The 25662-nt window shown below is 35.7% G+C and overlaps 1 protein-coding gene across 1 annotated transcript in view; it reads right to left on the bottom strand.

Moving 5' to 3' along the window:
• Nucleotides 1-24391, bottom strand: part of LOC149837629 (uncharacterized) — a 63519-nt gene extending 39128 nt beyond the window's left edge. The window contains exons 1-8 of the mRNA XM_090006163.1: nucleotides 23392-24391; nucleotides 21286-21363; nucleotides 21135-21190; nucleotides 14481-14600; nucleotides 14287-14357; nucleotides 14099-14192; nucleotides 13190-13396; nucleotides 5221-5472 (exon numbers count right to left, since the gene is read on the bottom strand). Coding sequence (XP_089862289.1) covers nucleotides 5221-5472; nucleotides 13190-13396; nucleotides 14099-14192; nucleotides 14287-14357; nucleotides 14481-14600; nucleotides 21135-21190; nucleotides 21286-21363; nucleotides 23392-23694 — 1181 coding nt within the window. The 5' untranslated portion in view covers nucleotides 23695-24391. The remainder of the gene's footprint in view (nucleotides 1-5220; nucleotides 5473-13189; nucleotides 13397-14098; nucleotides 14193-14286; nucleotides 14358-14480; nucleotides 14601-21134; nucleotides 21191-21285; nucleotides 21364-23391) is intronic.
• Nucleotides 24392-25662: the final 1271 nt, after the last annotated feature.

Below are 25662 nucleotides of genomic sequence, written 5' to 3'. Positions count from 1 at the left end.
TAGATTGAGAGTGTTTGGATGCAAGTGTTTTGTTTTTACTAACAAAAATGACAAACTCTCTTCCCGTGCGATTCCCTATACCTTTTTAAGATATGCCAATAATAGAAAAAGCTATAGGTGTTTTGACCTTCAAAATGAACTATATGTATTAAGAAATGTATCTTTCCTTGAAAAAGAAAGCTTCTTTGATTTTGAAAAACCTAAGAAAGTCATTGAATATTCTTTCCTAATAGATTTGACCTCAAAATCTATTGAATATGATCTTGAATGTGACTTTGGCGATGATCAAAGTACAATGAACACAATGATGACAATAAAGAGGAAATCCATAAGGATGTTGGTTTACAATATTCTAGACGAAGAGAGTCAAATCTTCCATGTGCACTAGAAAAATATTCTGAAGTATCCACCAGAAGGTTATCCCGAGTTTCGAGGCCTCCTGAAAAATGTTATACAAATCATTTTCACCAACATATAAGGCAGTTATTGCATTAATACACTCATATGAAGAACCATCATCGTACTCTCAAGACAAAAATCATGTCGAATGGGTAGAAGCCATAAAAACTGAGTTGGATGCACTTGAAAAGGCTTCTACTTGAACTATTCAAGATCTTCCTCTAGGTAAGAAACCTATAGGTTGTCGATAGGTTTACAAAGTTAAAACCAAGAGTGATAGAACTCTTGAAAGATATAAAGCTCGACTAGTGGCCAAAGGCTATGCCCAAGAATATTGCATTTATTATGAAGAAACCTTTGCCTCAGTTACTCGTATGACCACTGTCAGAACCTTAATTGCCTTGGCTTCCATAAGAAAATGGCTCATATTTCAAATGGATCTCAAAAATGCATTTCTAAATGAAAACCTAGTAGAAGTATACATGGAAGCCCTACTTGGTATTAGTATTCTCAAGGGTAAAGCTCTTCGTTTAGAAAAAGCTCTTTATGGTCTTAAACAAGACCCAAAAGCTTGATATGATAGGTTTAGTCAGGTTATACTTAATATTGGTTTTCAATCCTATTTGACTGACACTGCTTTGTTTATTAAGAATTTTGATGCAGGGATTATAATGCTTCTTTTCTATGTGTATGACATGATCATCACCGGAGGCAATAAACAGGGAGTTGAAAACATCAAAAATCTTCTTAAAACTCATTTTGAAATAACTGATTTAAGTTTATTATGATATTTTTTAAAAATTGAAGTTGCTTATTGCCCTCGTGGGTATTTAATGTCTCAATCTAAATTTGCTTTTGATATTGTTTTCAAGTCTGGAATCACAGACGATAAGAAAGTGGACACTCCAGAAGTTGTCAACGTTAAAATGAGAATTGATGATGAAGAACTTCTTGATGATCCTACTCCTTACTGACAGCTTATCGAAGCTCTTTCTTATCTTTTCATTACTAGGCCAGATATAACACATGTTCACACAGCGAGTCAGTTTCATCATTCTCCCACCTCTATGCATATAGGAGCAGTTTTGTGTATTATTAGATATTTAAAGTTCTCTCTTTTATGAGAACTCTTCTTGTCTGCTTCATCGTCTTTAAATTTACTTGCATATACTGATGCGGATTGGGGAGGTAATCCCAATAATAAGTACAATCACTAGTTTTTATGTATTTTTAGGTGAATCCTGAATTTCATGGAGGTGCAAGAAGCAACAGAAAGTTTTTCTTTCCTCCACCGAAGCCGAATACAGAGTCATGGCAACCACCACTATGAAAGTTGTTTGGGTCAGACTCCTACTAGCGGATACGGGAGCCGAAGCGATGCAAGCTTCAAAAATGTGTTGTGACAACAAAAGTGCGATCTACATTGCAAGCAACCGAACATTTCACGAGCGCACCAAACACATCGAGATGGATTGTCACTATGTCATGGAGGAATACTTACATAGAATAATTGATCTGCCATATGTTACATCAAAGTACAAATTAGCATACTTTTTCACTAAGCCTCTCGCTGCTCCCAGATTTCACTTTCTCTTAGACAAACTTTCGCTCATTGTACTATAAGTTTGAGGGAGAGTGTTAAAATGTAAATTGTATATAAAGTGTAATATATATATATATATAATAATATTATTATTATATATTATTATTATATATATTTTTCTTTAATATTTTTTTGTTTCTTTTTAGTATCCTAGTTGGAACTTGACTAACTTGTAGTAGTTGGACTCTAGTCCAACGGCTATAATAATAGTCGTTGGACTAAAGTTAGTCCAACGACTCTTCTTGTCTCCTCTCTCCCTCTTCTTTGTATAAATAGGGGTGAACCCCTTAATGTATTTTTAACTTGAATGCTTCTTAAGCATTTTTATTATCAATAAAGATTTATTCATTTATTATTGTGTTCTTACTTTTATACCTTTTTATGGGTTTGCTTGAAATGTCTTTATAGACATTCTTTTGGTGGATTCAAGTGCATTTGTGGAAGACCACAATTTCATTACAACAACTGCCAATAAGTAAAGTCCTTTAAATTTTAATAATGTGCCGATATTTTCTCTCAGCTAAGTCATTTTGTTGTTATGTATGTCGACATGATCTTTGATGCGTGATGTCATGTGAGTAGAGATAATTTTTAAATTATTTTGAAAACAAAAATTCCTCCTAAATCAGTACGAAATATAGAAATATCATTTTCAAATCTATTTTTGACCATCTTATCGAAATTTTGAAAATGAAAAAATACTTCAGATTTATGTTTAAGAAAGTAAATTCAAGTATATCTAGTACAGTCATCCATAAAATAACATAATATGCATATCCACATTTAGACACAACTAGTGTTGGACCCCAAACATCCAAATGAACCAACTCAAATGGTTCAGATGAGACAAAAGTTTTATCCTTGAAAGGTAATCTTTTCATTTTTCCTAGAAAACAGATTTCACAAGTGAAATAATTAATATTACAAAAAAATTTCAAACTTAGAAAAATTGGAATTTTAGATAGAGTGGGATGTCCTAGTCTTCTATGCCATAATTTTAAATCCATTTTTTGGACATTACAACAAAAAGCATCTTTCGGTATCTCCAAATAATTCATATAGTAGAGACCTCTCTCTCTATGGCCTTACCCAATCAACTTCCCTGACTGGCAATCCTACACCAAACATTCATTTAAAGAGGAGATATTAGAACCATAATCGGATATTTGAGATACGGATAAGATATTCAAATTTAATTTAGGAACGTATCTAATTTTTTGAATGAGAAACCTTTTTTAGTTTGAAAGATCTTTTTCAAAACTTCCTATTCCTTTGATTTCAAGAGGAATACCATCGGCTTAAACACTTTTAACATGCTTCAATTGCTATAGCATTCGGATAAAATATCAGTGTTTGGGATCATATGAAAATATGCATCATAATCAAGAAGCCAAAGAATCTTACCTGGGTCCGAATAAGATGATATTGCGGCCCCAGCTGAGGAAGATGACCTTCTAAAAAGAGGTTGAAGGACTTCAACTAATGGAGCTAGAGACATGCTTCCAATACATGATTCTTGAGGTGTGGGAATGTCCTTGTCCTTTGATTATTGAGGAAAACCAACCGACACAACCTTTTCAAATGTCCCTTTTAGTTTAGGACATTAAGTCTTAGTGTGTCCCGGTTCATGACAAAATAACAAATGATTTTCTTTTTTTCATAGTAATTTCCTTGTCTTCTATAGTGAGGTGCTTATATACACAAACATAGTTTCCTGGTCGAGAAACAGCTAAGACCAAGTCATCTTCACTTTTGCTTACATGCTTTTTCAATCTATTTTCTTCTATACTCAACTCTTCTATAGTGTCTTCAATAGAGGGCACTTTTCCTCTATGAAGAAGAAGAGACTTTGTAGATTCAAATTCCAAACTTAGACTGTTAATGAATTGATAAAAGTATTATGCATCTATTTGCCTTTGGCGGAGTTCCCTGTCTTCGGGATAATACCACTTTGGCTCTAGAAGAGTCAATTCTTCCCAAAGTTCGGATAGGTCATTATAATATTCTCTAATAATTTTATTCCCTTAAACCATAGTCTGAACTCTCTTGTGCACATTGCATACATGTGCAATATCTTTAAGAGAATACATTCTCTTAAAATAATCCCAAGCCTTGTTGGCATGATCAAATTTAGCAAGGCTTGAACATTTTTTTACATCCATACTACTAATAAGCCAAGATATGATTTTGGCATGTTCCCTCCTTCACTTCTTCCCATAAGTGGTTATAGCCTTAGATTTCTCATTTTCGATTAGAAAAACTTTTTTCTCATCCTCTACCTTAGTGAGAACTAGCTTGGGTTCTGGCTCGGATCCATCTACTAGTCCCCACAATCCCTTTCCCCAAATAAGGTGTTTAATGATAGAAGTCCATGTTACATAATTGAAATCATTGAGTTTTATTGGTTTTATGGTAATATTTTCATTGTCATCCATTTTTACAAGGGCTAAGAGAGGAGAGATAATGAGCACGAGCACTCCTCCACCAAAGAATTTTACAATCACTTGAACGCTTGCAAGATCACCAACACTTTTGATGAAGATACTTCAAATGGGATTCAACACAACCTGGCTCTAATACCATGTAATAAAACAAGACTTCAATCACGAACCAAAGGTTATCTAAATCTTCCATGAAAGTGTTCTCTCAAGGAACACACAACATTCACAAAGAGAACCATAAAGTGTTCCAAAGGATCACTCTCACAAACTCCACAAAGGGGATACGATAAAAAATATAATTTGTTAACAAAAAGAGTGTAAAAAGACTTACCATACAAAGGGGAGAACACCCCTATTTATATACAAGGGAGAGAGAGAGTGAAGACGGAGCAATGCTCCCAACAGCTAGAATTTCTAGCCATTGGGAGCAGTCAAACTTTGTTTGACTTCTCCCTATATTACATACATTATTTATATGTTTAATAAATATATGTAATATATATTATATTTATATAAGTATATATATATACATACATACATACGTATACATGTATGTATATATACTATCATATATATAAGTATAAATGTATGTACATTTTAATAAATGTGTCCAAAATCTAAGTATAAAAAAGGATACCATGGAAAAGATCCTCAAATTTCTGGGGTTGGTCAGACCAGAAATCCCTGCGTCTGAGATCCGAGGCTCTCAAATGACCCCAACTTCAGAAAATTTAAATTCATTAAGTGCAGATATTTTGTTGAAGAAACAATGCTTACACAATCTTCATTTCAGCAATTTCTGAAAGATTAAGAGAATTTGCTTTTGCAAGATATCTCGAATGAAGTGAATATTCCTCTGAGGGAGATAATGGAGGAAGACCAAGGTCACCAAATCCAAGAAATCTAGCACAATTCCAGCTAGCTTGAGCTTGAGCAGCCTTTTCCCATTGTTCCTGGCGCTTCTGATCTGGATCCTTTATCAATGACATGAACGCAGGATCGAGGTATGAATCCAAGAATGATGTATTTCTGTAAAAAAAAATTGTTTTCATAAAGCCAGATAATTAATGAAGGCAAAAAGCAAGATCAGTTAAACAAAGCTACAATAACAGAACACTGCCGGAACATCGATTAATATCAACTCTCAGTTAGATCAACAAAGAAAGCAAAGATGGTAAGGAAGCAGATGCACTTGAAGGTAATGCCGGTCCAAGGAAATTTATAAGTAGACAGCAAAAGACAACTATAACACTGATATTTCATCTGCAGTACCTTCGTTAAGATAAAAGCAAAGAACCTGCTAGAAGACAATCAAAGATCGTTTTTCCTGATTGTTTGAGAGGGCAAGTAAAAAATATTTTGCTCTAGAACGGGGCAGATTAAATAAAACATCGTGTTTTATAAGAGAAAGAAAAAAGAATATTTACAGCACATCCCACATAGATCTGCAGGTTCAGATCAAAAAGACACTTGAAATTATAATTTTTGAAGGGTCTTAACCAGTGACAACTTTTTGGGGAATAGGATGACCACAGCTTGGTCACACACATACACACATACATGTTAAATGTTAAAGTGTGTATATATATATATATATATATTGAAATACATATACATATGTATATATGTATATGTATCTCAATATATATATATATGAATATATTTACTTACTTCCTATTTTTTGTTTCTTTTTACCCGAAAAGGGTATTTCTGTAAATTCCTATTTTACGCATATTCCCCTTGGAATATGATTGTAATTCTTTTTTATTTGTACTTTTTTTTCTTTCTTTTTTTCTTTTTTCTTTTCTTTCTTTTTTTCTTTTTTCTTTTTTTTTTTTCTTTTTCTTTTTTGGTTTTTGCGCCACATAGGGAGGCTCCCCAAAGAGTCGTTGGGGAGCCTCCAACGGTCACATATGTGACCATTGGGGGCTCCCAACGACTCTCTTGGGAGCCCCCTTTTGTGGCTCCTTTGTGTGATTATAAATAGGGGTTTCACCCCCTTTGTATTTTTCATGGCTTTCAGTCAAAGCCCAAGTGCTCAATAAAGTGATTCCAATATTTTTTTATGTCGTTGTGCATTTGAGAGTTGTGCCGAGTTTGTTATCAAGAATATTAAGGTCTTGATCTTAGTATCTTGTTAGAGATACTTTTACATGGTATCAGAGTCTCGTTGAAGAAGGATGATCATGCATCTCTTCTTTTTTGAAGTGCCTCGAAAAACGTGCCTTCAAGCTATTTGAGTTTGAAGTGGATCATCTTCTTCGAACAATATTTTAGAAGCCTCTTTTGTCAAGAAAGCGTTGGAAATCTTTTGAGGTACGTGTTATTTTTTATCTTCTACCCTCTCTAATGGGTGAAAAAGACTCTCACTTCTCCCTTGGTTTTAAACTTAGCGGTTCGAACTATCATGTTTGGGCCGGCAATATAGAAGCCCATATCAAAGGAAAGGGCCTTTGGGGGTACGTTCAAGGTTTAATACCGGAACCGGAACCCAAACTTATCATTATTGAAAAAGGGGATATTAAGATTCTTGAAGGGGAAGATAGACAAAAAGCCCTAGAAGATTATTAAAAAAAGCATGATGAGTGAGAGATGAAGAACTTCAAGATCTTGTCTTGGATTTTTTCATCCGTAGAAACCAAGATCAAGGCCAACATCATTAAGTTCAAAAAGGCTCTGAAGCTTGGTTGTACTTTGAAAAGATGTATACTTCAAGGGATTTATCACACAAATATTACCTCCAAAAGAAGGCATTGACCCTTCAACAAAACGATTTGTCTATTCGGGAATATTTTGCTGAACTATCGTCTATTTGGGACGAGCTAGCTATGCTCGAACCAAAATGGAGCGGAGAAGCAATTGAGTTAAGACACAAACAACTCGAGGAAGATCGATTCTTCAATTTTTTAAATGGACTTAGACCCGAATTTGAACAAATTTGGTCCTCTCTTCTATCCGCCTTAATATCTCCTTTTATTGAAGATGTAATCACTAAGCTAAGTGGTGAAGAAACCCGTATGGGGATTAATAAAAATAATCCTAGCATCCTTGTTGCATCTTCTTCTTAAGATGATTGTAAAGGGGTTAATGCTGTGTCAAGACCCGGAAATAATATGAAGGCCTAAAAACCTCCTCATTTCAAAAATCAAGGTCAAGAAGGAAATGATCGATATGGCAAAAGAGACTATAGCAAATTAAGTTGTCATTTTTGTAAAGAACCCGGGCATATCAAACCATTTGCCCCAAATGGAAGAAAATACTTGTTGCGGCTATGGCATCCCAACCAGAGGAACGACCATCTTCATCAAATGGGGCTCTTTCCATTCAACAAATTGTGGATGCTCTACAACCTCTTCTCAAGGGAGGCATTTCTAAAGCAGCTATGTCATCCTCCTCACCTCCTGGTAAGACATCTTGGCTCCTAGATTCCGGTGCATCTTTTCACATGACTCCAAGTGCTTGTTCTCTTTCCGATTTTTCTAAAATTTATCTTCCATCTTTTGTCTCAACGGCGGATGAAACACATCTTGAAATTAAAGAAATAGGCAATTTTGAAAAACAAGACTTTTTTATTCCAAAAATTTGTCTTATACCAAAACTAAACTTAAATTTACTTCCGGTCTCTCAACTCTCGGACTATGGTTGTGATATAAAATTCTGTTCTAATAAATGTTGGATACAGGATCGGCAGTCCGGTAAGTTGATTGGAGAAGGCTCTAGGAGAGGAGACCTCTACTATGTTGAGTTTCTCCAAATTCCCAAGAACCAGTTTTGTAATGTTGCTCAAAACAAAGATAATCATGTATGGCATAAGAGACTGGGGCATCCCAACATTGTTAAAATCTCTTATTTGCCTTTTATTAAGCATCTTTGTAAAGAGAATTTTGTATGTAATGAATGTATTCTTGGAAAAATGAAAACTCTACTATTTACTCAAAGATCCATGTTTACAACAAAATCTTTTGAAATTATTCACTCAGATGTATGGGGTCCGGCTCCTGTGATATCTAAAGGAGGTTTCTCATACTATGTTATTTTTGTAAACGATTACACTAGATTTTGTTGGATATATTTTCTTAAACATAAACATAAAGTTTTTTCAATTTTTAAAACATTTCATATGATGATTTTAAATCAATTCAACAGAAGTTTAAAAATACTTAGAACTGACTCTGGTGGCGAATATCTTTCAAATGAATTCAAAAGTTATCTTAAAAGTCATGGTATTCTCCATCAAAAATCCTATCCAAAAACCCTACAACAAAATGGGTTGGCTGAACGAAAACATAGGCATATCATTGAAACAACTAGAACCTTGCTCATTTCACAGAATATTTCGAAAAGACTCTGGCTGAGGCAGCCCTTACATCGGTCTATGTCATAAATAGACTTTCATCAAAAAATTTGAACAAAGTTTCCCCATTTGAACGATTGTTTGAAAAAGAACATGATTATAGCAAGTTAAGGGTTTTTGGATGTAAATGTTTTGTCCTTATTGATAAAAATGACAAACTCTCCCTTAAGGCCATTCCTTGTGCCTTTCTTGGTTATTCTGAAACTCAAAAGGGTTTTCGGTGTTATGATATTAAAAATGCAAAACTATATGTTTCCAGAAATGTAAGTTTTTTGGAAAATCTCAGTGGTTTCGAAAAACTTGAACCTAATGACGAGAATGTAGACTATTTTTTTCTATTTGATCTTTTAACTGAAGGTGATGAAACTAGTGATGATGAGTCAAATCAGAATGACTCAAGTGATAACGAGACCAGTCTTGTGTCCTCCTCATTTCATCAACATGTCAATGAGGAACCGCATAGAGATCCCATAACCTATACTCATAGAGATAGAAATACTTTCAGAAGTACCCTTGAAAGATATGATGATGTTGGTGGGACTGCTTCTCAAAATGAGGAGAACCTTCGTAGGACCGAAAGACATAGAAAAATCCCTTCTAGGTTCTTCTCATATGAGTCTTTTTCACCTAAACATAAAGACTGTCTAAGCGCCATTCATTTTTACATAGAACCTAGAAACTTCGAGGAAGCACAGAAATGTCCTGAATGGATAGCCGCAATGGATAATGAACTCAAAGTTCTGAGAAGAGCAAAGACATGGGAATTTCATGACCTTCCTAAAGGTAAGAAAGCAATAGGGTGTAGATGGGTATTTAAGGTTAACAATAAGAGTGATGGGTCCCTCAAGAGATACAAGGGTCGTTTGGTTGCAAAAGGATATAGTCAAGAATATGGGATTGATTATGAAGAGACTTTTGCCCCGGTAGCTCGAATGGTCACTATCCAATGTCTTATAAGTGTTGCCTCAATCAACAAGTAGAACATCTATCAAATGGATGTTAAGAATGCATTTCTAAATGGAGATCTAAATGAAGAAGTGTACATGGATGCTTCATCTGGAATGGAGTCTCTTAAAGGAAAGGTGATTCGCCTTCGAAAAGCACTTTATGGTTTGAAACAAGCCCCCAAGGCTTGGTATGCTAGGTTTAATTCCGTAATGATAGAAAATGGTTTTTCATCCTGTTTTACTGATACTGCTTTGTTTGTTAGAAAATCCAATGCAGGGATTATTATTTTACTTATATATGTCAATGACATGCTTATAACCGGAAGCGATTCTAAAGGGATTAAAAGCATAAAATCGATTTTAAATGATAGATTTTAAATGTCTGACTTGGGATTTCTAACTTATTTTTTGGGTATTGAAGTAGCATACTCTCATAGAGGGTATTTTTTGTCTCAAACTAAGCTTGCATCTGAGATTATTGACAGGTCAGGTATTACAGATGATAAGGTTTGTGAAATTCCTGCTATAGTAGGAGCTAAAATGAAGATTGATGATGGTGTTCTTCTCTCTGATCCTACTCTCTACAGACAGCTTGGAGGATCGTTGATGTACCTAAGTATTACCAGACCAGATATCTCACATGCAGTTCATACGGCAAGTCAGTTTCAGCATGCAAGGGAGTTTTTCAGTCAACTTCTTCTGATTTAAAATTAATTGTTTATACTGACTCTGATTGGGGAGGTGACCCAAATAACTATCACTCCACCACTGGTTTTTGTGTGTTCTTAGGTGATTCATTGATCTCGTGGAGATGTAAGAAGCAACAAAAAGTTTCTCTCTCTTCGACTGAAGCTGAATATCGTGTCATGGCAACTACTACCATGGAAATTGTATGGATCCATCAGCTGCTTGAAGACATGGGGATCACTATTGAAAGGTCCACTAAGCTATGCTGTGATAACAAGAGTGCAATTTATATTGCCAAAAATCATACATTCCATGAGCGGACTAAGCACATTGAAATGGACTGCCATTATGTTCGTGAAGTCTGTCTAAAAGAAATCATTGATCTTCCTTATGTTACTTCAGAATATCAGTTGTTAGATTTCTTCACCAAAGCTTTATGTGCACCACGATTCAACTTTCTCCTTGGCAAACTTTCGATCATCATGCCTTAAGTTTGAGGGGGGTATTAAATTATGTATCAATTGTAATCTCGTATATATATTCATATATATATATATATGTGTGTGTGTGCGTACTATGTATATATGTATATGTATCTCAATATATATATATATGAATATATTTACTTATTTCCTATTTTTGTTTCTTTTTACCAGAAAAGGGTATTTCTATAAATTCCTATTTTACGCATATTCCCCTTGGAATATGATTGTAATTTTTTCTTTTTTTCTTTTTTGGTTTTTGCGCCACATAGGGAGGCTCCCCAAAGAGTCGTTGGGGAGCCTCCAACGGTCACATATGTGACCGTTGGGGGCTCCCAACGACTCTCTTGGGAGCCCCCTTTTGTGGCTCCTTTGTGTGATTATAAATAGGGGTTTCATCCCTTTGTATTTTTCATGGCTTTGAGTCAAAGCCCAAGTGCTCAATAAAGTGATTCCAATATTTTTTATGCCGTTGTGCATTTGTGAGTTGTGTCGAGTTTGTTATCAAGAATATTAAGGTCTTGATCTTAGTATCTTGTTAGAGATACTTTTACATATATATATATAATAATAAGTGGAATCCATTAGGGGTATTTTGGTCATTACACATTATGTAATTAGTGGTGTTCCTAGAGGGCACTTTAGGGTTTTCTTTTTTAATGTATTTTATTCTTTTCCTCAAGGGCATTATAATCCTTATAATGCCCTTAGAATAAAGCTGTTGGGAGTGCTCCTAATGGCTCTTCTTTGCTTCCTTTTGTGTATAAATACGAGGTGTAAACCCCTCTTGTATGTTAAGCTTGTTCACAAGCATTCTCTTAATAATATTCCTATATTTTTTACTTGTATTTAGCCCTTAAATGGCTTATGTGGTTTTGCTTTTGTATTGACCCATAAGTGATCTTGATTGTGTATATTTTTTGTGTTCTTGTATGCCGATAAGAGGCACCCAGTTGTATTCTTTTTGTATTTTCATTAGAGCACATATATATATAGACATATATGTATATATAGGGCAATGGAAACCTACAAAATGAGCAGGGTGCTAAATGAAACATGCTATGGCCTATGGGATTTTGGGTGTTTTTTCTAAATTCTGGCCATACAAATGTGATCTATATGCTTGTTTTTATAGGAATCACTTTTTTGAGCATTTGATTCCGATGCATGGATAGGTTTTTATAAGGTTTCAAAAATCAACGGCCTACAATTTTCATAAATCTCCAAGGCTCCAAATACCATCTTTTCCATAAAAATGCATGATCCAAGTGTTGATTTCTGGTAAATCAATCATGTTGAACACATATATGAGGTCAGAATTTCGAAAAAAAACACCAAAAATCAAATATCATATTTCATTTAGCACAGTGCCCAGTTTGTAGATTTTCATTTCCCTTATATATATTATTTATTTATTTATTTATTTGTGACCAAACTGCAATGGATACACTGCTGATGGATGGTATCCAGAATCATGATGTGTTTAAAGTAACATTAGGACATAGAAGCACGTGGCAGATTTTTCCATGATGTGTCATTCACCAAAAAGAGGCTAACAAATATATTTAGACAAATTTATAGAGACAAGCTTGTCCAAGGTCAACAAATAAAATGTCCAGGAAACATCTATTTCGTGAGGCTTTGGATATCTATGCATTTGGTCTTCCTGAACATGGATATCCCTGTACATGATATTTCCAAAAACCTATGTCACACGGACTCGGCTAAGGAGGTGCCGCACCCGAGTCGACACGCCCCGACACGGGTGCGGACTCGGGTGCGGCTTCGGACTCGGCCCGGACTCGGTCAACGCCGAGTCGGACTCGGTCAACGAGTCCAGGCCGAGTCCGTCCACATTTTGGACTCGGTCAACTTTGACCGAGTCCAAAAATGTCCCTAAAAAACTAATTTTTTATACTTTTTTATTTAAAAAAATATATATAAAATTTTATTTTATTTTTAAAATGCCACAGGTGTCTGTGCACAGTCACAGACTGTGACTGTGACTGTGCACAGTCTTTGCAGTGTGCACACTGCAAAGACTGTGCACAGTCACAGTCACAGTCTGTGACTGTGCACAGACACCTGTGGCATTTTAAAAATAAAATAAAATTTTATATATATATATATATATATATATATATATATTTTTTTTTTTTTTGCCGAGTCCCCGTGTCCAAAAATTTTAAAATTGTGCCGCACCCGTGTCGCACCCGCACCCATGTGACATAGAGGGAAACCAGTTCTAACTGATATAATACTTAGACAACACAAACCTTCTTTGTATAAAACCACTGACAGGAAGATCGACAACAGGTGATGGTGGTCTAGGTACAGTTGCTGACATAGCAGGTAAAGGCTTAATTCTGATTTTACGTTCATCTACAATTGTTTCACCATTTTCATCCCCTACATCTGCTGGAAGCTTAGATACTGCCACCTCCTCTTCATGTTTATCCCTGGGGAAGTAAAGTGGAAGCAGCCTGCATGGAACAAGTCAAATGTCAACAAACAAAGTATTTTTTTATTGTAGACGACTCGCAAACATCAATCCATATTGATAATGACAACTGTGATTACAAATAACAAACCTGTCACAACATATAAGGCTGAAATTAACCAAAATTTTGAAGCAGACGACAAAGGCTCTGCCTTCTTGGCTAGGGGCAACCCTGGTTTGTCACTGACATGAGAAGACATGGTTCAAAACCCAAAGGGGGCATCCCCAACCACAAGGTCAAAACTAGGAGTACTCCCCAGTGAGCAGGGAAGACCTCAAGGGTTTGACCAACCAGAGGCCTTCCAATGGAGAGCGGATCCTGTAAAACGCTGGGTGAGATTAGCAATCTCACCCAGCATTTACAACCACAAAACCCACCCCACTGTACTGTAGCTCAGTACAACTGGGACCTGCAGAGGGGTGGGTTTTGTGGTTGTAAACGCTGGGTGAGATTGCTAATCTCACCCAGCGTTTTACAGGATCCACTCTCCTTCCAATGTGCTGTCGATGACGGGGGGTTTCCTTTGGCCAAGCCCGAGAAAAAAAAAACACATTAAAAACAAGTAATACCCCAAAAGGCATAAAACAAAAGACTGACAGGGTGCAATACCCCCAAAACATTTTATCCTGTAGTTCATCAAAGAGTTGCACACTTATAGGAGTTTCCAAGTTGCCGTACAAGCACCTTTTATATATCTCCGTATCAGAAGATGTAGTTGTACAAAAGACAACAGCTTTAACTTTATCTTTTTGTTTCTCTAGAAACCGTCGAACAGTCCCTGGCCAAGGAAATAATTTAGGTAAAGGAACATTCTACAGAAATTTCAAGTCGATGAATAAATACAAAATGTGAAGATGTTAATGGTATCTCACTAATTGCTACATGGGCAGCTGGCTCTCGTGGGTAATTTTTAGCTTCTGTATATATACAAACCATGGCGATGCTGCACTACCAAAAGGAGAAAAAAGGGGAAATGCCATAAGCTTGGGCATCCACCACAAAACAAGCTTGTAACATAATAACTGCATGTTCCAGGAACAAGAAATAAGGGCTACCACCAAACAACCTCTGAAGTCCATTCTCAATTAGAAATTCAAGACATGAGCGGTAGCAATGACTAAGTGCATTCTCTGCAGCTGTATGATATTTCACGGAATATTTTGGACCCACAGTGTGAATAACCATCCTGAGATATCCGAGCAAATATTAATAACACAAATAAACTAGATAACCAAAGAGATGAGACCATGTTCTAATTATAAAGATAGAAGATCAATGAAATAAGCATGTAAAAGGTTTGCAACTAAGACAATAATCTAATCTCTTGGTAGGAATAATCAGCAACAGCTTGAAACAAGTATCACAAATGATGCAGCTTCGCAATGCCGAAATATAAACAAATGTTTCAATAAAATGAAGAATTCTCAAAACCTTAAAGATTGATTTCAAGATTCTGATCTAGAATGATTTTGTCAATAACAATGGGTTTTGGTAGCATTTCTGTCATTTATAAAACATTTTGAAGGATGTCATTTTTTAAAGTTTAAATGGTACATTTGGAATGACAAGCAAGGTTTAAAGGATGTCAGCAAAGGGTTCCTTTTTCACGGCCCAACTAAAAGGGAAAGAAAACAGATGGATGAAAGAAGACAGAGGGAAGGAAGAAGAAGAAAGAAGAAAGAGAGAAGGAACAACACAAGAGGAAGAAAGAAGAAAGAGGGAAGCAAGAAGAAGGAAGACAAAGAGAAAAGGAAGGAAGAGGAAGAAAGAAAAACTAAGAGAAAAAGATGAAAGGAGAGAAAGCCAGAAACGAAACGGACGAGAGAAATAAGGAAAGAGGGAGGAGAAAAGGAGCGGAAGGGGTCCTTTTGTTAGTATTTTTATTTTTCCAACTTTTATAATTTTACCAATCTCTTTTCTTTGCTAAAGCTACCAAAATTTTCCCTTTAAAAACCACTTTTTTGTTAATTATTCAAAAAAATCCTTGTAGATATTCTTGTGACACCAATATTGGTGATTGTGCAAGTCAACTATGACTGCCACTAAGATTTATCATCATGTCCATTAAAACACTTGCTTCTGCTCTAGCATAGATGTCTTCAACACTCCTAATATACTTAAAGAAGAGAAGTAGAGAACTTTTATACACAAGTGAAAGCTGTTGAAATGTATTCTAGATATATATATATATATACAATTTTCGTAATACCCGATAAGGGTAAAAGTATCTTTTTCGTTTTTACGCATATTCCTCTTGGAATATGATTGTATTTTTTCTCTTCTCTTTCTTTTTATTTTTTTCTTTTATTTTTTTTTTATTTTTGACCTTGGGGGCCCACCATATAGACCTTGGACCCTCCAACGGTCACAATTGTGACCGTTGGAGGGGCTCAAACGTCTATATGGAGCCCCTCCAAGGCCTCCATTCAATGTATTATAAATAGGGGTCCTCCCCTTTGTAATTCTTTAAGCTTTGAGCAAAAGCTCTTCCATTATTCAATAAAGATTGCCTATTTTTATGCCTTTGTGCATTGGTGATTTATTATGTGCTTTTGAGCACACTTGTTCAAGTGTTCTTGTGCCTTTGTGCACGTAACTCTTTGAGGAGTTGGCACTTTTTGTGCACGTTGTCTCTTTGAAGACATTTTCGCATGGTATCAGAGCTTGGTCTCTAAAAGAATAGCTCATATTTTGCCTCACTCCGGTGGTTGCCTCGAAAAATGTGTTATTTCTTCAATCTTTACTCTTTGGCGTGAAGAGTTGTTGCAATCCACTTCTAGTGCAACACACCACATCAAGTGAGCTTAAAAGACCCGTTGTGGTAAGTGCTTCTATTCTTGAAGTTGTGTCTTTTTTCTCGTAAGCTTCTCCATGGCGGAAAAAGATTCTCACTTTTTTCTTGGTTTTAAACTCAATGGGGGTCAAACTATCATGTTTGGGCCGGCAATATGGAGGCTCACATCAAGGGAAAGGGTCTTTGGGAATACATCTAAGGTACGATCCCGGAGCCCGAACCAAAAATCGCTATAGTGGAAAAAGGAAAAATAAAAGTTCTCGATGAATAAGAAAGAACAAAATCATTCGAAGAATATAGCAAAAGGCACGAAGAATGGGAGATGAAAAATTATAAAATTCTTTGATGGATTTTCTCTTCGGTTGAGACTAGAATCAATGCAAATATTTTGAAATTCAAAAAAGCGTCTCAAGTTTGGGAATATCTTGATTGGATGTACACCTCGAGATTTATCCCACAAGTACTATCTCCAAAAAAGGGTTTTGACCCTTCAACAAGGCAAATTAACTATTAGAGAATACTTCACCGAATTATTATCCATTTGGGATGAGCTTGCTATGCTTAAACCTAAATGGAGTGGGGAAGCTATTAAGCTTCGACACAAATAATTGGAAGAAAATCGGTTTTTTAACTTTTTGAACAGCCTTAGACCCGAATTCGAACAAATAAGATCTTCCCTCTTGTCATATTTTACTTCTCCACCGCTTGAAGATGTTTTTACTAAACTAAGTGGAGAAAAAACTCGATTGGGTATGAGTAAAACAAATCCAAGTGTTCTTGTTATAACTCCAAACAAAGATGAAAATGAAGGAGCATATGCCGTATCTAGACAGGGGAATAACTTGAAAACATATAAACCCTCGCATTTTAACAAGTTTTAAAATCAAGGAGCAAGAGAAGATGGTGGCTAAAATAGAAGATACCAAGGAAGAGACTATAGTAAAATTATTTGTCATTTTTGCAAAGAACTGGGTCACATCAAACTGGTTTATCCAAAATGAAAGAAAATGGTGGCCATGTTCACAACATTTCAACCAAATAAAGAGGAAGGACCATCTACATTCAACAATAGATCTCTATCACTAAATCAAATCATGGAAGCTCTCCAACCTCTTCTCAAGAGATCTATCTCCGGGACCGCCATGACAACTTTTGCCCATCTCGGTAAGATTTCTTAGCTTTTAGATTTGAGTGCCTCCTTTCATATGACTCCAAATATTTTTTCTCTTTCCAAATACACAAAAAATTCATCTTCTTCTTTTGTCTCAACCGCCAATGGTCCTTCTCTTGAAATTAAAGGGTTTAAAATTTTTGAAAACCAAAATTTTTCTATTCCTAAAATTAGATTTATACCTAAGTTACATTTAAATTTGTTTTCGGTCTCTCAACTATCGAACCATGGGTATGATATCAAATTCTCATCAAATAAATGTTGGATACAGAATCGCCGGTCTGGGAAGTTGATTGGGGAAGGCTCTAGGAAAGGAGATCTTTATTACATAGAATTTCTTCGAATTTCAAAACACTCTTTTTGTAATGTTACCCAACATAAAGATATAAATGTTTGGCATAAGCGACTTGGGCATCCCAATATTGTCAAGGTCTCATATTTATATTTTGTTAAAGATCTATGTAAAGATGATTTCACTTGTAATGATTGCATTCTTAAAAAAATGAGAAGCTTACCTTTTGAACAAAGAACTATGTTTACAACAAAACTTTTTGAAATTGTAAATTCGGATGTATATAAAGGAGGATTTTCTTATTATGTTATTTTTGTTAATGATTATTCTAGATTTTGTTGGATCTACTTTCTCAAGCATAAACATAAAGTTTTTTTACTTTCAAAGCATATCACACGATGATAAAAAAATCAATTTAATGGTAAGTTAAAAATTCTTAGAACCGATTCTGAAGCAAAATATCTCTCAAATGATTTCAAAAATTATTTTGAAACTAATGAAATTATTCATCAAAAATCATATCCCAAAACACCCCAACAAAATAGCTTAGCCGAAAGAAAACATAGACATATAGTTGAAACTACTAGAACTCTACTCATTTCTCAAAAAATCCCTAAAAAGTTTTGCTCTGAGGCGGCTATTGCATCTGTCTACCTTATAAATTGCCTTCCTTGGAATTTGAATAAAATATCACTCTTTGAAATTATATACCAAAATAAGCCCGATTATAGTAGACTAAGAATTTTTTGATGTAAATGTTTTGTTTTTACCAACAAAAATGAACTTTCACCTAAAGTCATTCCTTATGCATTTCTTGGATACTCGGAAACGCAAAAGGGATTTAGATGCTATGATATTAAAAATGATAAATTATACGCTTCTAGAAATGTAACTTTTTTGAAAAATGTTAGTGGTTTTGAAGAATGTGAATCTCATAAAGAGAACGTGGACAATTCATTTTTATTTGAGTTATTAGCTAGAAACGAGGATATTTCTAGCAATGATGAATTAGCATATAATGATCTTAGTGATAATGAAAATATAAAAGAAAATAACAAATCTTCTTATCAAACTATTAATCACCCCATCGAAGAAAGGACATCTAGTGATCCTATCATCTACACACATAGATATAGAAATACGTTTAAAAGTGCAATTGAGAAAATATAGTGAATCGAGTGAGCCTTCCTCCACAAATAACCTAGATCTTAGAATAACCGAAAGAGTTAGAAGAATTCCTTCTAAATTTATATCTTATGAATCCTTTTCACCTAAATATAGAGCATACCTTAGTGTCATTCATTTGTACGTAGAACCTAAAAACTTTGAAGAAGCCAAAAAAATTATTGAACAGAGGGATGCCATGGAAAGTGAACTCAAAGCTCTTAGAAAAGCCAAAACTTAGGAATTTCAAGATCTACTTAAAGGTAAGAAGACAATAGGATGTAGATGGGTTTTTAAGGTCAAGACTAAGAGTGACGGGTCTCTTAAAAGATATAAAGTTCGTCTAGTTGTCAAAGGGTATAGTCAAGAATATGGAATAGACTACGATGAAACATTTGCCCCCGTTGCGCGTATGGTCATTGTTAGGTGTCTCATTACAATTGCTTCAATTAAAAAATGAAACATATATCAAACGGATGTCAAAAATGCATTTTTGAATGATGATCTAAACAAATAAGTTTATATGGATGTTCCTCCAGGAATGAATGCTCCTAAAGGTAAAGTTCTTCGCTTACAAAAAGCCCTCTATGGACTAAAACAAGCTCCCAAGGCTTGGTATAATCGTTTTAACAATTTAATGATAGAAATTAGATGTACCTCATGTTATACTGACATAACTTTGTTTGTAAAGAAATCTGATATAGGAATTGTGATCTTGCTATTATATGTTGATGATATGTTAATTACAGGTGATGATGTTAAAGGAATCAAGAGAATTAATTGTACATTAGTAGCAAAATTTGAAATGTCGGACTTAGGATTTCTGACATATTTTTTGGGCATTGAAGTTGTCTTTTCTCACAGAGGTTATTTTTTGTCTCAATCTAAGCTTGCTTGTGAGGTCATTGTCACGTCAGGAATTACTAATGACAAATTTTGTGAAACTCCTGAAGTAGTAGGATCAAAGATGAAGATTGATGATGGGATTCCTCTAGAAGATGTCACTCCTTACAGACAACTTATTGGATCACTGATCTATCTTAGCATTACCAGACCAGATATCTCTCATGCAGTACATGTTGCTAGTCAATTCCAGCATGCTCCTACATCAGTACATATGAACGTCATTCTTCGAATTATGAGATATATAAAGAGGTCCATAAACAAGGGAATATTTTTATCTTCATCTTTTGAATTAAATTTAATTGCTTAAACTGACTCTGATTGGGGAAGTGACCCAAATAACCGTCACTCCACCACTGGTTTTTGTATTTTTTTAGGAGAATCTTTAGTTTTTTGGAGGTGCAAGAAACAACAAAAGGTATTTCTATCTTCTACAAAGGCTGAGTATCGAGCCATGGCAATTACAACCATGGAAATTGTGTGGATTTGGCAATTGTTGGAAGATATGGGTGTTCGTGTTCTAGGCCCTATAAAGCTGTGTTGTGACAACAAAAGTGCAATATATATTGTTAAAAATCACACTTTTCATGAACGCACGAAGCATATCGAGATGGACTGCCACTATGTTAAAGAAGAATACCTGAAGAAAGTCATTAATCTTCTTTATTTGACATCAGAATATCAACTGACTGACTTCTTTATAAAGGTGCACCTAGATTTAATTTTCTTCTTGGCAAACTTTCGGTCATCACACTGTAAGTTTGAGAGGAGATGTTAAAATGTATTCTAGATATATATAGAGAGAGAGAGAGAGATATATTATATATAATTTTTGTAATACCCGATAAGGGTAAAAGTGTCTTTTTCCTTTTTACGCATATTCCTCTTGGAATATGATTATATTTTTTCTCTTCTCTTTCTTTTTGTTTTTTTTTCTTTTCTTTTTTCTTTTTGACCTTGGGAGGCCCACCATATAGACCTTGGACCCTCCAACGGTCACAATTGTGACCGTTGGAGGGGCTCAAACGTCTATATGGAGCCCCTCCAAGGCCTCCATTCAATGTATTATAAATAGGGGTCCTCCCCTTTGTAATTCTTTAAGCTTTGAGCAAAAGCTCTTCCATTATTCAATAAAGATTGCCTATTTTTATGCCTTTGTGCATTGGTGATTTATTATGTGCTTTTGAGCACACTTGTTCAAGTGTTCTTCTTGTGCCTTTGTGCACGTAACTCTTTGAGGAGTTGGCACTTTTTGTGCACGTTGTCTCTTTGAAGACATTTTCACAAAAGCTGCTCAGGCATTAAAATATTCAACTGAAGGAACAACTAAAGCATCATAGAAAAGCAAAACTCCTCAAACAAGATAACAAGAAGAAAATATGATATGAGAACACACCTAGCAGGAAGATCATATGCATTGGTAACTTTTGCCATACCGGTTTGACATCCACCCTGAAAGAAAGTGCATACATATACTTAAAAATTGACCAGGATAGTTTATATCCAACGCAACAAGTACCCAAACCATACAATTAAACCAACCTTACCAGCATGGCACATTCTTCTGCAAGACCAGGTCCGGCAGCAGCATGCAGACCAGGAGTGCTGTGGGCTTCATCCAAGCTCTGTAAATTAATGTAAATTAAAACTAGTTATATGAATCCAACAAACATATCAGTTCACCATGTTACATGAATGGTCAGTACGGATGCAAAGGCAGTATTACATGCAACAGAGCAAGCATAACTGAAAGACATGAACTAGCCAGAGTAGTATTATGGTGATGCATCCAATCATTCATTTTCCTTCCTGCATACTTATTTCTATAGCAAATAAAGTACAAAGAAAACAAGAACATTAACCAAACATGGCATGCTTAGAAAATCAATTATTCCGCTATCCGAGATTTTCAATTCCCAGCTTGTAATCATATTCTTATCATTATTGATGAAAGATATGGTTAATCAAATGATTACTATCAAATTAAAACATCTCCATGAAATGTTTTAAGTTAATAAACTCATGTTTTGTTCACGTTGCAGTTAAATAATAAATTTGATCTTGCAAAAATCAATAAATATGAACAGAACTTCAACGAATTCTTCTAAGCTCTGTTTGGGAGCCGGTGTTGAAGAGGAGATGAGAAGGGTGATGGGAGTGGACAAGAAAATGGGAGATGAGGCTGGAGTTGTGAACTACATCCCTGTGAGGATGTAGTTGAAAATGGCTCATCTCCATCCCCTTCTCCACTCTCAATACCATTCTCATCTCCCAAAACACCAGTGGCGGTAGGTGGTATTGATTAAACCCTCATTAAATACCATCTCCCTTCCCATCTCCGGCTCCCAAACAAAGCCTTATATGCTTAAAGCTCCTACACAATGAGCCCAGATCTACAAAAGCTGTCAGGACTAATAGCAAGACTCATAAATTATTGTAGGAACTTCAATCTCAACAAGGGTTCCACTGCTTCAGCATTTCAAACCAGCTTAGCAATCAGTGTTGCATGTTTCAGTTCCTATTACAGTTATGCCTTTTAGTTGATAGTTTCAGCATCCTTTCAATGTTTGTGTAACATGACAATGAGAAGACATCAAATTGCAGGAGGATATGCAATTTGTAACGCAGCCAAATCCTACAACATTGTAGTCCTGATGATGGGTTTCCTCTTTATCATAGTGTTAGGGCTTCGACTTTGCTTGACAAAAGAATGCATGATTGTGCACGCCCTACTTACATATATTGAACATGCTGCACCTCTAAAAGAGTGGAACACAATGTAATTTGTGGCGAGAGATCTGTGAATTCATTATCAAAATTTGCAGTTACAAATCCAAAACCATGAATCAATACAAGACATAGAGTATCCAATTCAAAACAGAATGACAAGTTATGACCTGTATTAGTGGTTGCAAACCTGGTATATTATAAATTGAACGTAGCATTATGACCCTAGATGAATCCTTCATAAGTGCTTATCATGTTTAACCCAAGATGTCAAGGAAACTCACCAAACAGAAAGGAACACAAATTCTTCAATAGCAACAAGAACTCATCAAGATGATGGCAAGGCCCATTTCTAGAACAAGATGATTAAATAGGCAAAGTTGTGACAAGAACAAATGAGAAAAGAAAAAGAAGCTTAGATTAGTCAAAACCAAAAGATTTATGACACTTAATAAGATGATTTTCGTGAAATTCTTTAAGCCCACAAAACCAGAAATTTAGGGTTCGCATTTGGTGTATACTCTTGTTATTGTCTACTTAAAGCATCTTTAGAGTAATCCCGGAGGCCATAGAGTATCCAATTCAAAACAGAATGACAAGTTATGACCTGTATTAGTGGTTGCAAACATATACCTGCTACTAGTTCAGAAAATAAAAAGGATAGCTATGAACCACCAACTAGGCCATATTTTCTCATACAACACACGAATGATTACCAACTGAAAGCACTACCAAGAAAGAATTTGAGGATTAGTATATCATGAAGCCATAAAACAAACTCTGAAATACATTTCTAGATATGTATTCAATTTAATAATCATGCCATGACAATTGCCGAGCGTATTCAATTGAAAAAAAAGAATAAAAAAGGAAAGAGCAGCCAGTTGGAAAAGTTTTCTCTCGCAAGAACAAGATAGATCACGTACCTCGTTCGTGGAATTAACCACTGCATCGACCTCAAGGTTCCACGGTTGGCCACGCCACAAATAGATCTTCGAATTGATATCGTGATCGACCGGAAACCTCGACAGCGTCCCAACAGAGCCAGTATCCGGCCCTGAAGGGGCTATAAGTGGGTCTGAGAAAGAATGGTCATCACTGTCGTGGACAGAGAAAGAGCGTTGCTCCGCATCACTCCAACGCGGAACCTGATCGAGTGTCGCCACATTGTCCCCGCTATCAGTGGGCACCCCGCCTCGAGACGTAGTCATAGATGCGGACCGATACATTTCCTCCGCCCTGAACACCAAAATCTTTACCTTCCCACCTTAAGAGCTAACAAATTACACCCGCCAAAATAGTTTCCATGTCGAAGATCGAATTTTCTAAAACACAAATCCTAAATCACGCAAACTACCATCAACTACCCCAACCCTACACCGACTCCATTGAAATAGTGGCACAATTCGCGTCCTTTAAACGACCGAATCCCAATTCCAGCACCGTCCGCGACCTTCAACCAATCACCCAAAAAAATGAGTTTCACAGAGACCCAGACACCGTTTTGCACTTGCCATGCAAAATTTTCACGATCTAAACCAAACATTCCATCTCAATTGTCGTCATTTTTCAATCCCAAAACACTTAACCATGACCAGCAATCCAAAAGTTGGAACTTTTACCAGGAAGGACCGTAGAAATCTTGGGGAAAAGGGGGATTTGAGGACCTCTAGCACGAATTCATTATGCTTTGCCCTGATTCCGAAACCCTAACTGCAATGACGAGAGAGGAAAGAGCAAGATAGGACATGCGAGTGGAGGGAAACCGCAAGTGAGCAATTCCACGGTCTGTTTGGGGATCGAATTCCGGAATTCCCATTTCCTCCTCTCTGTTTCTCGATCACCCAGAACGCTCTGCTCTGTGATGTGAGAGAGAGAGAGAGAGAGAGAGAGAGAGATGGCTAATTATAGTGCGTCGGACATTTGGTCGTCTTTTTCAAATGCAGCCCTCAATCATTTGCTTTCTCATCGCTATCCTCAGAATAACCTATGATTCCAATTTTGTCATTGCCAATTATGTACAGCCTCGAAAAAGTAAAGCAATAAACGGGTCTGGTTTGAATGGGTCCTTTTTTTTTATAATCCAAGAAAAAAACACCAATCAAGGACCGCATATTGGCTGGGCCTTCGGTCAGTAAAACCCTTAAGGTCTCTCCTGCCCACAAGGGAGTACACCCAACTTTGACCTTGTGACAAGAGACACCGCTTATAGGTTTTGAACTTGTGATGTTTCATCAACTTGGTGACATTCACAAGTTGCCCTACATGATGAGTGGAGCCAATTATGACTAATGCAGGAAGCCGCTTGTGGCTTGGCTCATCTTCTGCTTGTAAAGAGCTCATTCAAACTCATAAAATAGAGTCAGCAAGATGAATATGAACAATAGGTACTCGGCTCGGCTCGGCTCGACTTTTAGAAGTTAGATAGTAAGAAAGTATATTTTAGATATATTTTACACGTTACATGTATCTTTTTCTTATAATTTCTCTCAACTCTAAAATAATGTATTTTTTCAATAAACAAGCGAGCTCGAACTCGGCTTGTTTAACTCATGCTCACTATGAACTCGAACTCAATTTAGCTCGCCACAAGAATAAGCCAAGCTTGAACACTTAATCTTGGTTTTCATCTCATTTGTTGCCCGAATTGTGACTAAACATGTCATGTTGCTTAAAGGGAACATTTAAAAGTGAAAAAAATGTAGAAAAAGTGATACAAAGTGGAAAATCCATACATTATTTTTTACCCTTCTAAATGAAAGAAAAATTAATTGTAACGATACCAACTGACCCTCGTAAAAATAGTAGATTTTTTTTAAACAATTACAAAAATACACCTATGTATCTGGGGCATCACAGATTTAATATACCAAACCACAAACCAAATTGTGTATTGAATCAAAAGAAGAAGAATTCAAACTTTATTAATTTATATTAATTATCAAAATAGATTAAGACCAAAAAACGTCTATATCATAAATGAGTCATCCTGTCAAAACAAAAAACCAGTCACAAGGCTCGCAATATTCAACCAACTAATTAGGACATCACTGAGCATCTGTGCCTGTAAAACAATTTTAAGAAAATAGATAAGAACCAAAGTCCTTTATATGAATTCTTCTAAAAATTCAAACAGTAAAGAAATAACATAAACCAATTCATGCATAAATTTTAGAGAAATATCACAATTAATAACT

The sequence above is a fragment of the Nuphar pumila genome, chromosome 5 (assembly GCF_984573655.1).
Source record: "Nuphar pumila chromosome 5, dmNupPumi1.hap1.1, whole genome shotgun sequence".
In the NCBI taxonomy this organism is placed as follows: Eukaryota; Viridiplantae; Streptophyta; class Magnoliopsida; order Nymphaeales; family Nymphaeaceae; genus Nuphar; species Nuphar pumila.
This window is presented reverse-complemented; position numbering and strand designations above follow the sequence as displayed.